The sequence below is a fragment of the Neovison vison genome, chromosome 14 (genome assembly GCF_020171115.1).
Source record: "Neovison vison isolate M4711 chromosome 14, ASM_NN_V1, whole genome shotgun sequence".
Lineage (NCBI taxonomy): Eukaryota > Metazoa > Chordata > Mammalia > Carnivora > Mustelidae > Neogale > Neogale vison.
The window spans coordinates 24,649,750-24,664,882 of record NC_058104.1 but is presented as its reverse complement, the minus strand read 5'-3'; the positions used below and the strand labels follow the sequence as shown (position 1 = coordinate 24,664,882).

At 55.1% G+C, this 15,133-nt stretch overlaps 1 protein-coding gene across 1 annotated transcript in view; it reads left to right on the top strand.

Moving 5' to 3' along the window:
• LOC122896077 overlaps positions 1–15,133 on the top strand; it is a 139,181-nt gene that overhangs the window by 17,049 nt on the left and 106,999 nt on the right. Inside the window, exons 9-15 of the mRNA XM_044234017.1 lie at positions 2,009–2,112; positions 4,399–4,564; positions 8,309–8,494; positions 8,627–8,779; positions 10,038–10,182; positions 12,236–12,394; positions 12,936–13,060. Coding sequence (XP_044089952.1) covers positions 2,009–2,112; positions 4,399–4,564; positions 8,309–8,494; positions 8,627–8,779; positions 10,038–10,182; positions 12,236–12,394; positions 12,936–13,060 — 1,038 coding nt within the window. The remainder of the gene's footprint in view (positions 1–2,008; positions 2,113–4,398; positions 4,565–8,308; positions 8,495–8,626; positions 8,780–10,037; positions 10,183–12,235; positions 12,395–12,935; positions 13,061–15,133) is intronic.

Sequence of the window (15,133 nt, the reverse complement as noted above, 5' to 3'; positions counted from 1 at the left end):
ACATTATGAGCGATTGAATTAGAAATAAGTCCCATTAGAAACTAAAGTAGTGAGTACTCAGCACTGTCGCTTGCCGGTGACCTCTACCCTCGAGGTCGTTCACACCTGCTGTCGGCGCCTGTGGGAACAGGACGCCCCATGGCGCCTCCGCGCTGCTCTTCTGGAGTCTGCGGGTCTGCGTCCCGTGCCGCCCGTGGACCGCTGGGGAAGGGCCGCAGCGGGCATATTGGCACCGTGGAAATCAGCAACTGCTACAAATCAGGGCTTTCCTTTCTCTTGTGATTTTTGGGTTTTTGTTTGTTTTTACTCCCCCCGCCCCCGTCAACCCGGAGGGCACTGGTTAAGACTGTGGGTTTAGGAGCTAAGTGGTCTGGGTTCACTTCTTGACTCAGTGCTGAGACCCCTGGCCCCTGACTTCTTGCAGATCTTCTCAGTTAAGCGGAGACGGTGACAGCTGCTCTGCATAGGGTGTTGTGAAGGTCAAACGGGATGATGCGTGCACATGGCCTAGAATGGTGCCTGGCGCACAGCAGGGGCTCCGTTCAAGGTGACCGGTGCTGGTGGTATTAGTACTGTGTGTTCTTGTTTTTAGTGGATAGACTATTCTCTTCTCTCCCTGCTGAGTGGGGAAACCAGGACGAGCTGTTGAGATCCTTCCGGCCATGCCTGGCTCTGGAAAGCTAGTCTTGATGCCAACACTTCGAGCTGGAGGCCTCCCTGGAGGAGGAGGCATGCTTGGCTAGGGACAGCAGTGTGCTTGCTAGCTGGAGGACTTAGAAGCATGCGTGTCTGAGCCCAGAGGATCTTGGATGTTGCTGGGAAAGGAAGCCACCAGCTGGAAGGAAAGGGGCCTGAGCTCTTCCAGAAGGAATGTAGCAGGCATTGGGAATTGAGAGGCCCCAGGGTAGCTGCCCTAAGCTGGGGGGACAGAGTCTTCAAGGCTGATAGCAGTCAGGGCCAGCTGTCACCTCCCCACCTCCCGCCCCAACAAGGGGCTGGCTTGTGTGTTCTGCCCAGGGAAGGAAAGACAGCACTGAGGGTAGCCACCAGCTCTGCTAACAGAAGGCACATTATGGGAATGCTGCCTGGGCCCTGGGCGGCAGGCGTGCTGGCAGGAGTCCGGGGTGGGCTGAGCTGGCTGGTGAGGGGTCTGGTTTGCAGCCTATGTCTTGCTGAGCCAAGCTGTGTGCATGGAAACTGGGTCCCCACCACTCAGCACAGGAGGCTTGAGGCCAGACATGCCACTCCCAGCCCCAATGGACCCCTGGGTGTCCAGGAGGTGGGGTGGGGGTGGGGGAAGGGCTCAATCCTGGCCTTGGCCAAGCCTGAGGAAAGCGTGGGTGCTGCCAGCGGCCAGCCAGGGCCAAACCATATATCTCCTGAGATCTAAGCGGGGCAGGCTCTGAATATAGTCCTTTATTTCCTTGGGTGTGTTTGGACCTTAAGGGACTGTGCTGGTCAGGTCTGCCCACAAGAGGAGAACCTGCAACATCGTTCTTAGCCATCTCTGCTCGGAATTCTGAAAAACGTTCTTGTATTTCTTTTTCTCAATTATGTGTTTCTTTCATTATGAATACTAGAAATATTGCTGTCTCACTATACAAAATCTAAGACTCCTTGTAATAACTAGATATGGTCACGGTGAACACTTACTGATTTTATTAGAGCATAAAGCCCACAAATGCGGATATCATGTCTGTTTTTCTCCCCACCGTGTCCCTGGCTCCTAGTGCAGGGCCTGGCACACAGTAGGCGCCCAATAATTGCTTGTTAAAGAGTAAAAATGGGGCAGCCCATGTGCCGAGGATTCCATGGAGAAAAGCCCAGACCCTGTGGCCTCATTTCATTGGGTCTCAGGACACCTTGGGCAGAAGATGATGCTAATGCCTTTCCCACTTTCTCTGCAGTCCTGCGCGAAGGCAGGGGAATGGCTGAGATGACCCTGGTGTCCCCTCCTGCCCCCCCAGGTTGCCTGGTTTCTCACGCTGCCCCTCCCTCTGATTCCCAGGCTGCAGAACTGTTCTCGACGCTGGTGTCCGAGCTCCAGGGCCTCTCCCCAGACGAGCTGAGGGCACTCTGGCGACAGTCTTCCTTTAAATGCCGGGACAACTGGTAAGGACCTTTCTGCGGGGAGGAGGGGGACCAGGAGCTGGCTGGCAGTCCGGGGGACGGGGGTGGGGCTGGCTGATCTTGACACTGTCCCAGGTCCCCATGGAGGCGTAGACGGTGATATCTCCTCCTCTCTCATCCCTGGGATATTGACTTGTCCTTCAGTCTGGGGAGGGCTGCCAAGAAGGTGATTAAGCAGGGAGCTTGGAGGTTCCCACGGGCCCAAGCCCTCTTGGGACTGAAGCTGAAAGGCCTGGCAGGATAAATACAGGCTTTGTTCTCTCCCCAGACTGGGACCCTCTTGGCTGGAGCTGGAATTAGCATTCCAATGTGCCTCGGGTCCCCCTCTGCCTGTGGGTCGGGGGAGCTGGCCAGGCTAGGATCCCACCACCTGGACCCTCCTGATGTGGGGCCTGCAAGGGGGTGTGTAGAGACCCCGGGGGCCAAGTGGGATCTCTGAGGAGCTCTCTGAGCTCAGGGCTGTGCAGGTAGGGGGGAAGCTTGGGACTCCTTCCCGAAGTCCAGCCGCTCTCTAGGCCCCGAGATCCAGATGTCTGGGACTTTCTCAAGGGCTATCAAGAAGATCTCAAAAATCTTATTAGCTACAAAATATGAAAGGGGGGGACCCCTGTAAAGTCAGCATTGCCAAGTGTCTAACCGAATGACTGCAAAACGGAACGGCAAAGTCCTCTTCTGAAACCCTCTCTCTGTATTCTGGCATTTATTTTTATTTTTTCAAACATTATTTATTTGAAAGAGAGGGGGTGTGTGGGGTAGGGGGAGGTGCAGAAGGAGAGGGAGAGAGAGAATCTCAAGCAGGCTCTACGCTGAGTACGGAGCCCAGTGCGGAGGCTCAGTCCCATGACCCCGAGATCATGACCTGAGCTGAAATCAAAACTTGAACATTTAGCCGACAGAGCCACCCAGGCGCCCCCATATTCTCTGATTTAACCCCCGCAAGGAACCCATGGGCTAGGCGGCTTTATTCTGTTTCCTACTTTACACGTGCAGAAGGAAGCCAAGGCCCAGAGGAGTTGGGAAACTGGCCCAGAGTCACACAGCCGAGATGAGATTTGAACTTAAGTGGTCTGGGCTTCTCCATCTGGTACCCATGGGCTTAAATAGAAGTGATTCTGACTTAGGCACGTTTTAATGTTGTCTGATGTAGGCAAGGGCCTGGAGACTTTGGGAGGAACTGCCTCTTTCCCCAGTGACCTATACCCGGCCCGCTACTCGGGATCTTCCTACAAGCCCGTGTCTCCCCGATCCACGTAGATGCTGGGAGTCAGGGAGGCGGGAGACCCATCCCAAATCTAAGAGTTTCTGAGAGCACAGATCCTTTTGGAGGTCTCTTGCCTCTGCTGTCTCCTCCACACGGACCAGAGCGTGGTTCTCCAGGGCCCAAATCTGTAGGGAAAAGAGGAATGCGCAGGTGGGAGGTAGGAAGAACAGGTAGGACGTTACTCGGACAAAGTGACCTCTGTGTTTCCAAGGGCTCCTGGGCACGTTGGGGCAGGTTCATTCATCAGCATCCCCATTTTGCAGATGAGCAAACTGAGGCCAGGGACCATTTACAGGCAGAGGGTGGCTTGGCGGGTTGGGGTGGGGTGTCTGGTCCTCTCCAGTCACCGGCGTCACTCATCAGGGGGTGCGTGGCCTGGTCTACCCACAGCTGTGTGCCCTGCTGGCTCATGGTGCCTCCTGTTTCTGCTGTGCCCCTGGGGACCGTCCTCTCCTTCGGCTGCATCCCTCCTCAGAGCCACCATTGCATAAAAGTTAAAAACCTTTTCTGAGCTGCTGAACCTTTCTGCAATCTACAAAAAGAAAAGGAGAGTCTTGATGTTGATCTTGGGGAGAAAGCACCTCCTGGCTTTGGTTCCTGTTTGATAGTAGGGGTGCCAGCCCCTCCCTGGTGACCATGGCGCACCTTTTAGCAGAATAGTGGGCAGGGCTCATCTTGCCGGAAGCCACTGTCTCCTGGGGGCGAGGGTGGGAGGCAGATCTGCCAGGGTTTGGATTGAGCTGCACTTGTCCTTGTAGACCCTAAAAGCTAGGATCCCAGTCCTAGCTCAGGTCTGTGTGGATGTGTGATCCTGGACATGTGTCAGGGTTTGTGATCCTGGACACATGTGCGTGTGTGATCCTGGACACATGTGCGTGTGTGATCCTGGACACATGTCCGTCGCACTTCCTGGAGCCTCAAAGCATTCCCGGGATGCCCAGAGGAGGCCTGGAAGGTGCTCTGAAGGTGCAGGCCACCTCCGTGACCTCCCTAGGCATCTCTTGTAGGCAGCCGCTGGTGGACGCCCTGCCCTCCTGCGGCTCCGAGCCCTGTGTGGGCCTCATGAAGGACCTCATCGTGTCGGGGGAGGTGGAGGCGGACGAGATGGAGGCGTGGCTCTGGTCGCTGGCCTTCGTCCCACAGCCCACGGATGCCATGGTCCACACGCTGCTGGTGAGCACCTCCCCCAGACCCGGCCCCCTGTCTTCCTTCCCCCACTTGGCTGCTGAAAGGATACTGGGGGGGACCCGCTTCTGTCAGGCCTTTGTGCCAGACCCTCGTGGTACTGGTGGGGACAGAGCAGAGAGATCTTGGGTTTGAGTCTCAACAGTGTTCTGCCCGCTGGGTGATTCTGAGCAGGTGACCTAACATCTCTGAGCCCGTTTTTCTGATCTGGAAGAGGGGGATGGAACAAGTACTTTCCTCCTGGGCTGGGGTTCAGACACAGGATGATGCATGTATATTCGTTCTCCCAGAGTCTGGCACCGTATCTGAGCACTGTAACATGAGAGCCAGTCTTGTTCCTGTAAACACATAAGTCCACTGAGTCTTGAAACCAAGAAACGTGTGTGAAGTCAAGGCCGAGGGTTTGTTAACAACCTGGAGGTTTTAGTGACCCTGATGATGCCTCTGGGAGGTAGGTGCTGGGATGGTGCCCCTATGGCAGGAAACTGAGGCCCCCTGTTGTTCCCCTCTTCTCCATGGGGTGTGTCCTCGCTTGCCTTAGGGCCACCATCTCTTGTTGCCCCTCACCCTGCTGTGCCAGGCAGGTTGTGGGTGAGGATTCAGAGGACACCAGCAGGGAGCAAGGGTGATCCAGATTTGCACCCCAGCTTTGTCCCTTACCGCGATGACCTCTAACCACGCACTGAACTTTTCTGTGCCTCAGTTTCTCCATCGTGTGGTGGGAGCAATGGGCGGGGAGACTCTTGTCTATTAAGGAGTTGTGATGTGTCCCAAGTGTCTTGCACGTGGCAGGGAATGCTGCTGTGACCCCTTGTCAGGGAGACACAGTGAGCAGAGCCGGCGGGGTCCCTCTGTTCAGAGCCCAAGATCTTCACCCCCTGCCTCACCTGTCCTTCAGGCCAGAGCTGACATCTCTCTGGATGGGTTTGCTCGTTCTCTTGTCCCGTCCACAAGGACGTGTGCGTGCCGGGCGTGTGCTGAGCCTGTGCTGGGGGTGCGGGCTCACTTGCTGCAGCCTGGAAGGGGTGGGGAGAGGATGGGGAGAGGGGCCAGGGAAAAGAGGGAGGGGGTTAGTGAAGGGTGGAAGAGGGAGATGGAAGGCAGGCAGGAGAGTATTTTAATATACTTTTTATTGTGCAATAACTTTTTGTGTTCGGAAGAGTTGCAAAGCTAGTACAGTTTCTGTGTATTTATGGCTCAGGGTCCCCCAGTGTTAACGTCCGCCGTCACCAGAGTGTCATTGTCACATCCAAGAAATTGATGTCAGTATGTTGTTATTAACCAAACTCCAGTGGTTCAGATCCCACCGCTTGCCCCACAGACACTGTCTGTGGCACGCTCCCAACCAGGGCCCCCCACTGCAGGGAGGGGCTGCGTGTTATAAATTATGCATTAAACCACACAATCAGGAGACAGCGCCCAGGCGTCCTGCCTGATGGTTTTACACCCGCGCACCCTCTCCTAGAAGATGAGAGGACATTTCCCGCTTATCCCCACCCACTTCTCATGCCCCTCCCCATCCGTGACCGCACAGGTCACAGGGATGCTGACCTTTCTGGCCATCACTCAGTTTTGCCTGCTCTTGACCTTCATACCGTGAGCTCACGTGCACCTGAAGTGTGGCTTCTTTCTCCCGCATCCTCTGTGAGTCTCGTCCGAGCTCTGTGCGCATGTGCATGTGTGCGCGTGCACGTGCATCCCCATGCAGGTGCGTGGGCGCGTGCATGTGCGCGCGCGCATGTGCAGACTCTGTTCCATTGCTGGGCTGCATTCAACCTCTTTGCCGTTTCTTCTCCAAATGGTGTCTCTTGAAGAATGGGAGTTAGAAGTTCCTGGTTTGGAAAATCCAGCCTAGCGGTCCTTCTGAGCTCCCCAGGGTGCTGTCGCCTCCTCCTTCTCCTCCTCCTCCTCTTCTTCTTCTTCTTTTTGTTTCCTACTAGTTTTGCGGTTTGGCATCTTGGAGAGTGTTGTTTTGGGACAAGAGGAGTGAGTATTCAAGTCCCATTGGAAAAGGGAAATCAGTTGTGAAGGAAGCCTGGCAGTTTGGGGCAGACCCCCCCCAGGACGGCCATACACTCAGGATCATTCCTGGCTGGGCCTCCAGGAGACTTGGCCTGAGCTGGCCTGGCTGTCCGGGTCCTGCAACGAGTGGAGTGGCTGCAGCCACCCGGCCTTCCCCACGGGGTTCTACCGTCTCTCCCTACCGTCTCTCCGGTTCCATCCGGGTCTGGGAGCCGGGATGCCCTGAGTCCACCCCGCCTCCCCTCCGCAGCCTTGCTGGAGCAGAGCCTCTGGCCAGCGGGAACCCTCGTCCCATGTGCTCAGTGGCTTCTCTCCACTTTCCAGAACCCCTGCGCTCTCTCCGCTGTATGCAGACCTGGGAGGGTTTGTCTTCACTTGCCCAGTCTACACTAACGGTGGACGCACTTTTCCAGGCCGCATATCCCCTCCCTTTCACAAAGAAAACACGCACACGGAGATTCCTATACCCCAAGGACCTTCCCTGGGGTGTCACAGGTCTCTCCTGAGGCCACACGGGGCCACACCCCCCCACACTGAAACATATGGAGGCATACCCACCAAGATGCACGCACACATACCTGAACGTGTAGACGTCCACACCCAGATGCATCATATATGTGCACCCCCCCACCCCTGGAATCGTAGGGACAAGTGGGGACAGCCACCCGCACCTGGTTACACACGTGCCTCCCAGGACACACTGGGACGGGTACATATACACATCAAGATACGCGTGTATATACACAAGGCACACACTGATGTTGGCCCATGTGCACACACACGCACTGGGACTCACTGAAGCACGTGCAGCTACATGCACGGGGACACGCGCCCCAGGATAGACGTGTGTGCTGGAGGACACGTGCACACCCATACGAGAACACACACGCTCGCTCATACCGCCTGATGAGGTCACACAGGCAGAAGTAATAGAGACTTAATTCCCCATTCTGGTCCTGCAGCGCGTGTCTGCTGCTGGGCTCCCTTACGCTGGCTGTGCGCGTGCACCTGCTCCGTGGGCGCCGCTCCCCGTATGCCGGACGCGCGCTCTTCTTGCCCTGCTCCACTGAGTCTGTGGAGACCACGTGGTGGGAGCATTTACACCCCAGAAATTGGCAAGCGCTCCACGCGAGGGCTGGCATTTTCCCCAGGGTGGGGGGCGGCGGATTGGTTGTTAACCATTTACCCTAATGTCTCTGGCCCCTCCACCGTGTCCTGCTTTGAGGACATCCCCGCCAGCGCCTGGCTCCTCCCACCTGGTGGCCACCTGGTGGCCAGTGCCCAGGGATTCTCAACTATGGCACTGTGGATGGTGGGGTTGGGCCTTTCTTCATCGTGGGGGCCGCCCTGTCTAGTAGAGGGCCTCTGGCAATAGCCCAGGTCTTTGCCTGCTGGACACCGACAAGCCTGCTTCTCAGGCGTGACAGCCAAAACCGTCCTCAGATATGGCCGAGCGCCCTGCCCCGGGTCAGCCCAATGGCGTGGTATTCCCTCCTTGATACACAGGGCCACCCGGGCGCTTTAGGAAGGACACTTGTGGACAGGTCCCCGCTTGGAGCAGCCTCTTCAGACTCTCAGGGGGGCCAGGCCTCTGTCTTTCCAGGAATCCGTGGGCAGCCAGGGTGGGGGCTCAGCTCTCTGTGGGGAGACCTGGGAAGGGCCACCTCACCAGCCTTCTGGGCTTGGGTGGGGGCCGGTTTCTGTCCCCAGCCTCTTCTGCAGACCTCGGGGACCAGCCCCAGTGCCTTCCTTGGTGTCTCGGCCCTGACGCACAACCTCTGTGCCTCCCTGGACGGGCCCTGCGGACGCCTGCCTGGTGTCAGCTCCCTCGTGAGGATGCTGGGAGAGGCCTTGGGGGCCAACTGCACCTTCCGGGAGCCGTCAGACCCTGAGCAGGTGAGGACTGGCAGAATCCTGGGCACGGCCCCTTGGTGGGGCCCAAGCCATGCAGGGGAGCCTAAGGCTGCGTGGGTGGGCGGGCTGAGCTCCCCCACCAGGCCTCAAGGCCCCACCACCGTCTCTTTCCAGCTCCAGCTCGTGCTGAAGGCGATTGGCAATGCGGGCCTGGCGGCCACAGCTCTCACCCCAACACTAAGTACCTATGCATCTCAGAGGGACTGCCCCCCTGAGGTCCGGCTGGGGGCCATCCAGGCCTTCCGGAGGGTCCCCTGCTCTGCAGATGTGAGCTCCTGCTTGTCATCAGCTAGGGTGACGATGGGGTGACTGTGGCTCTTGAACCCACCATTTGCCAGTTCACCTCTTTATGTGGTCATTCATTCGTCACATGTTTACTGAGCACCTACTATGTGCTGGGCCCTGGTGTGAATGAGAGCCCATGTCTCTGTTCTCACAGATCCCATGTTTGGTGGGAGGCACATACTTGTCCAATAAGCACACAGACAAGCATGTGATTGCAAACCACAGAGAATCCATCCCTGCAAACCCTCTCGTTCAGGGGGCGGCGAGCTCTGGACCCAGGCCCCTCCTTGTTTGCTGCCTGTTTTGTACACAGTGCTTTGCTGGAATGTGGCTGTGCCTGCTCTCTCTGTGTTGTCTGTGCTGCTGTCTTGCTCTCGCTGTGGAGTTGAGCAGTGGCAGGAGAGACGGTATGGCCTGCAAAGCCAGAAAAATGTACCACCTGTCCCTTTGCCAAAGGTTTGCTGGCCCCTGGACTAATGGCTCCCTTCTCAAAGGGTACCCACTAGCCAAAGTCTTTACAGTGACCTAGCAGGGTCTATGTGCTCTGACCATAGGCCCGCTTAGCACCGTGTGGGTTCGTCTCCTCCTTCCTTCGCCCCCCACTGCTTCCAGGCACGCCAAGCAGCCTGTTGTTCCTCAGATACTCCAGGCCCACTTCTGCCACAGGCCCTTTGCATGTTCTGTTTCCCCTTCCCTTGGACATCCCCAGGCTTCCCTTCTTCACCTCCTGTAGGTTTTTGTTTAAAAATCACTTTCACCTTGGGGTCTTTCTTGGCTCTTTCATCTGAAATTGCTTTCCCACTTAGTTTTTCCCTTTTTAGTACTTAGCACCTATTGTGTTCTATACTTTGCATCTTAACCTTGTTTGCTGTCTGTCTTCCTGCACTAGAAGGTAAGCTTTGGGTGGCTTCCATCACCTAGCACTGTGCCAGGCACATAGTAGGTGCTCAGTAAATATTTCTGCAAGATTGGACGGGTGGACGGTTGTGCTGGGAGGACTGGGGGAGGATGGGCTTAGCATTGACCCTACCACTGGCCACAACTGGCCCACAGATGAGTGTGTCGGGGAGGCCTCCTGCGGTGAGTACTTTGTGACTTTGTGTGAGCTGGGACAGGGCAGCAGGGCCACCCCCACCCCCGGCCCCCAGAGCCAGAACAGCTCGGGGGACCTTGTGCTACTGGGTGGAGGGGGATGGAGGTGGATGGGCCCCAGGTGATGGCCTTTGCTTTGCCAAGCCAGCGAGCTGCACTCTCCCATCTATACCAAAACCCTGAGGAGGATGCCGAGATCCGCATCAACGCCTACCTGGCCCTGATGAAATGCCCTGGCGAGGCCGTGTTTGCGCAGGTGCGGCGGACCCAGGCAGCGGAGCGGTCCACCCAGGGTGAGCAGGGCAGCTGGGAGAGGGGGTTCTGGGGCCGGCCCAGAGCTTCCTGGAGGGTGCTCTCTTAACCCCTTCCTGCTCTCCTTTTCTTGCCACCCCACCTGGCCAACTGGCCTGGCATACCCCTGCCTCATACATATGGCAATGGGTTAAACTTGCACGCATCCCTTTTCCTCTTTGGTCCTCCATTTCCTCATCTGTAAAAAGGGATGGAAGTCAGTGGCTTCCCTTGTAGCTCTGGTCAGTTTGCGACCTAGTACCTGGAAGGGAGACTCGAGACAGAGGAGGGATGGCATCTGTGAATCTCAGATCCCTTCTGGGGTCAGAGAGTTTCCTTTAAATGGGGGTCTCTGGCCACAGTTCCTAAACCTAAAAGTGAAACTTCAAAAAATAAGTTCAGCTGATTTTCAACAAATCTTTCCCTGATGGACAGTGAGTTGAGTGCCTGGAGCCCAACAGCATGGGTTCAAATCCCAGCTCAGCCACTTCCTACCTGCGTGCCTTTGGACAAGTTATGAAGCCTTTCTGAGCCTCTGTTTCTGTATCTGTGAAGTAGGGATGATCACAGCCCCTTCTTCTTCGAGGGAGCATAAACTGAGTTAATACACAAAGACCTTTAGAATATTTTAAGGGCTGTGTGTGTGTGTGTGGCTGTTTAGAGTTTCAAAGCGGACAGGAAAGTAGAAGTGGTCAACTAAAAGCTACCTGCTTCTTCCCTGGGCCCTCTAGTCCCACTGCCTGAATGCATTCATGGTGACCAGTTCTTTTCTATATCCCAGCAGAACTGGGAGCACACAGACGAGCCTGTCCGTGGATCTCCCAAACAACAGCACCTCAGGATCATGTTTTAGAGGCTGTTGTGCCTTTGCTTTTTGCGTTTGGCATTTCTGGAGGCTCCTTCCATATCAGGACATGTGGACTCTTATCTCCTGTTGCATGATATCCTACTAGGATCTTACACCATATTCCCTTTGACCAGTCCCCACTGATGGGCATTTCGGTCGTTTCTGGGTTTTTGTCACAAGAAACAACCAGCAAATTGAACCTCTCCATGCATCCACCTTCCGGACCTTGTGCTAATCTAGCCGTAGGATAATTTTCCAGAGGGCAGATGGCCGGGTTACGGGGCGTACACATTTAAAAGTCTGTGATACTGCTGAATTACCTTCTAAAGGTACCCCCCAAAGGGAAAAGAAACGGTACTGCTAGAAGATGCAACTGTTCGTTGGCAGTTTCAGGGATGGGGTGAGATGTGTGTGGGATGGGAGGCCACCAGGCCAAGCCCCGTCACCTGGGGATCAGCCAAAGGGCTCAGCTTTGATGGAGGCCCTGGGGTACCAAGCCTATGTGTGTTGCCCAGTGGGAACAAAAGCCTGATTCCATTTTCTTCCTTGATGGATTGTTCTAGAAGCTCCTTCTTGGGCCTTCTGAGAGCCTGAGACAACCAAGAGGATTCAGGGTTCCCAGTTAGACTCTAGTATCCCTAACTGGACTCTCCTATGGGTGCTGTCATTTGATTTTTACTCCTCCAGAGAGCCTGAGAGAGAGGACCCCCGTCACAAATTGCTTATCACACCTTTGCCAAGCCTGAAAGACATTCTGTTCTTTGGGCCCAGGCTTGCTCTTGACTCGTCTGCACCATCAGCCCTGGGAGATGGGTGGTTACTGCATTTTACAAATGAGGAAACTAAGCCTAAGAGGGACAGTAACCAGCCCAAGGTCACAGCTCCTGAGTGGTGGAACCGAGATTCAGACTTGGGTCTGAGGGTCAAGCCAGAGCTTTCCCCACATTGCCTCCTTCTCGCTTCAGGAGAGGCATGTCCCAGGGCTGTGCACAGGCTAGATTTCCATGTTCCATTAAGGCCCTGCTGTGTGCCAGTATTTCTGGAATGAAAATGTGGATACCCAACGGATACCCTGGCATGTGGACATAGTAGGACTTGGGATCGGGGCTCAGGGGGCTCTTTTCTCTGGGCTGTGTCAGTTCCAGATTCATCCTTCCCTTACTTTGTCCTCTTTCTTTCCCTGCCTGCTGGCTGTGACCCGACTCCAGTGGGCTCCTTTGTGTGGAGTCACCTGACACAGCTGCTGGAGACCGGCGACCCCCTGAAGCGAGCTCTCCAGGAGGTCCTCCCCGAGGACATCCTGAGCCGGGAGTTCCAGCCGGAGGCCTGGAAACACTCGTCCTATGCTGATGTCACCTTCCGCTCTGGTATGGCCATCCTGGGCAGGTGCGGTCCTGCTCTGGGGTCACAAAGCCCTGGGGACCCGGGAGCTCTAAGCCTTTGAGGACACGTGGCTCAAGGATGTTCATTCCCTAGTGTCATCTGTTTCTGTATAAATCAGCATTGATTCTGTGTCACGCCTGCGAGTTGGAGAACTTTCTCCCCGGTGTTACAAGGAGATCAGCTCCACACTGGGGCTGTCCCCTCCTTATCACAATGACACAGAGCGTCCAGAAGGAAACCCCATTCTAGCCCAGGCACCCAGACTACTTCAGCTACTCTGGAGGTCTGGGGGCCGGAGGGTGGGGTGCCCTGGCTGTGCCCTCTCTCTGCCTGTTAGCAGGGGTGGGTACATCTGTGACCCTTCCGGCCTTTCCTGGGCTCTTGATGAGGCCTAAGGCTGAAACACGTGTCCTGCTGGAGAGGACACACCCCGTCCTTCCCTTTCCCAGGCTCTTGCCCCTCAGTGGCCAGACCCTGCTCTGTGAGGGGCAGGAGTGGACTGACCCTCTCTCTCTCTTGTTCTAGTGTCTGGCAGCCTGGGAGCCAATGTGGAGAGGACCATTCTCTTTTCTCCAGCCTCCTTCCTCCCCCGCTCTGCCATGACCAACCTGACCATCCACGCTCTAGGTCATGCCTTCAACCTCCTGGAGGTACGAGGGGGCCTGCTGTGGTCTCTTGGGGCCTCTTCTAGACTTGGGGCCAGAAACAATCGCATCCCCCCATCTTTCCATGGATGACCTCTTTTCTGTATGTATCGACTGCTCTGTCTTGTGCCTGTTCTCCCGGTCAGCCGGCCATGCACCCAGCCACCCAGACAGCTGTATGTCTGTCTACCTTTGTGCATCAACCATCCACCCCTGTCATCCATCCATTCATGTAGCCTCCTGTCCATTTCCCTGTCAGGCTCTGACCCCTGCATTCTCTAGTCATACACACACACACACACAGAGTTATGTACCCCCACACTCATCTGTCTGTATACCCACCCCTATATACATCTGTATATCTGTCCATCCATCTGTCCATCCATCCATCCATACACCCTTCCTTCCTTCCTTCTCTTCTATCTGTTCATTAATATGCAATTATACCCCTTCCTCCATCTACCCTCTTCCCCATCCATCCGTCCATCGACATATCTACACTTATCCACACACCCACGTGCCCTCCATTGCACAAATACCTGTTTTCTAACCTGACATAAACCAGGTGCTGTGCTAGGCTCTCAGAATCTGACAGTCAACAAGAGAGACGTGATCCTTGCCCAGAGAGGTGGACAGATAAAAAAATGAGTAAATACATTGATAAAACAATGGCAACTCTAAGTACTGTGTACGAAGGTGAGGTTTGAGCTGCGACCTGAAGAAGGAGCGTGAGCAGCCTGGTAAAGAGCTGGGGTAACAGCCTTCCAGGCAGGGGCACCAGTATGTGCAAAGGTCCTGGGGCGAGGAAGGACTTGATGTGTCAGAGGAGCGGAAGTAGACCAGGGAGTGAGGAGAAGTAAGATGGGAGGGCAGAGAGGACCAGGGCCACGGCATCGAAGGGTTTTAAGCTGGAGAGGGATGAGACATGATTGGAAATTTCTGGCAGTCATGTGTAGAATGGATTATGGGGTGTAGCAACAGAAGAGGCAGTGTCTCTGAGGTCTTATATCCAGCAAACTTGAGCATACTGGATTACCTTGGTGCCCTTTTGTCTCCTTCCCCCAGGCCCCTAAGGCTTGTCCAAGGGAGGGTGCTCTGTGCCTTCTCCCGACCCCTTCTGATGTATGGAGAACAGAGAGCTTGTCCAGACATGACCAGCTGGAGGGGTGGGCTTAGATCTGCCAAGGGCTGGCCCTCCGGTGTTTTCTGTACAGATGTGCTTGGAGATAACTCCTTCCTCGGAGAGTTCAGCAAAGAATTTCTGGGTCACACTCATGCTGTCATCTGTATGTCTCCCTTGCAAGAGACATAGGGACCCAGGTCTCCTTCTCTAGGCAAGCTGAATGCCCGGTTGGTGCGTCATTTTGTGTTGATTTGACTGGGCCACGGGATCCTGATATACTTGGTCCCACAGAATTGTGGGTGTTTCTGTGGGAGTGTTTCTGGATGAATTCAACATTTTTTTGGGTGGAATGATGGAAAGAATAGATGGAAAGATGGAAAGAAGGGAAGGTGACTGGAAGGATAAAAGGACGGATGGACGGACGGATGGATGGATGGTTGGATGGGTAGACGGATGGATGAATGGAAAGACGGGTGGATGGATGGATAGACAGATGGATGGAGATAGATGGATGGGAAGAGTCAAAGAGTAACTGAACAGATGCCTGGGTGAATGGGCAGATGGAAGGAAGGAGGGACAAGGAGGAATAGAAAGGACTCATTCATTCATCCATCAGATTTTGAGAACCAACCAGGCTAGGTGTATTAGTCAGGGTTCTCCAGAGAAACAGAAAAACAGAACTAGCAGAATATATTATATCTAGAAAGAGATTTACTATAAGGAATTGGCTCACATGATTATGGAGGCTGACAGGTTCCAAGATCTGTGGTCAGCAAACTCGAGACCAGGAAAGCCAGTGGCATTGTTCTAGTCTGAGTCTGAAGGCCTGAGAACCAATAGTATAGTTTCAGTCTGGAGGTCTGGGACCTGGAAAGAGCTGATGTTTCAGTTTAGGGTGAAGGTGAGGGGAAAAAACCCTGATGTCCCAGCTCAGAGGCAGTCACTAGGAACGACGC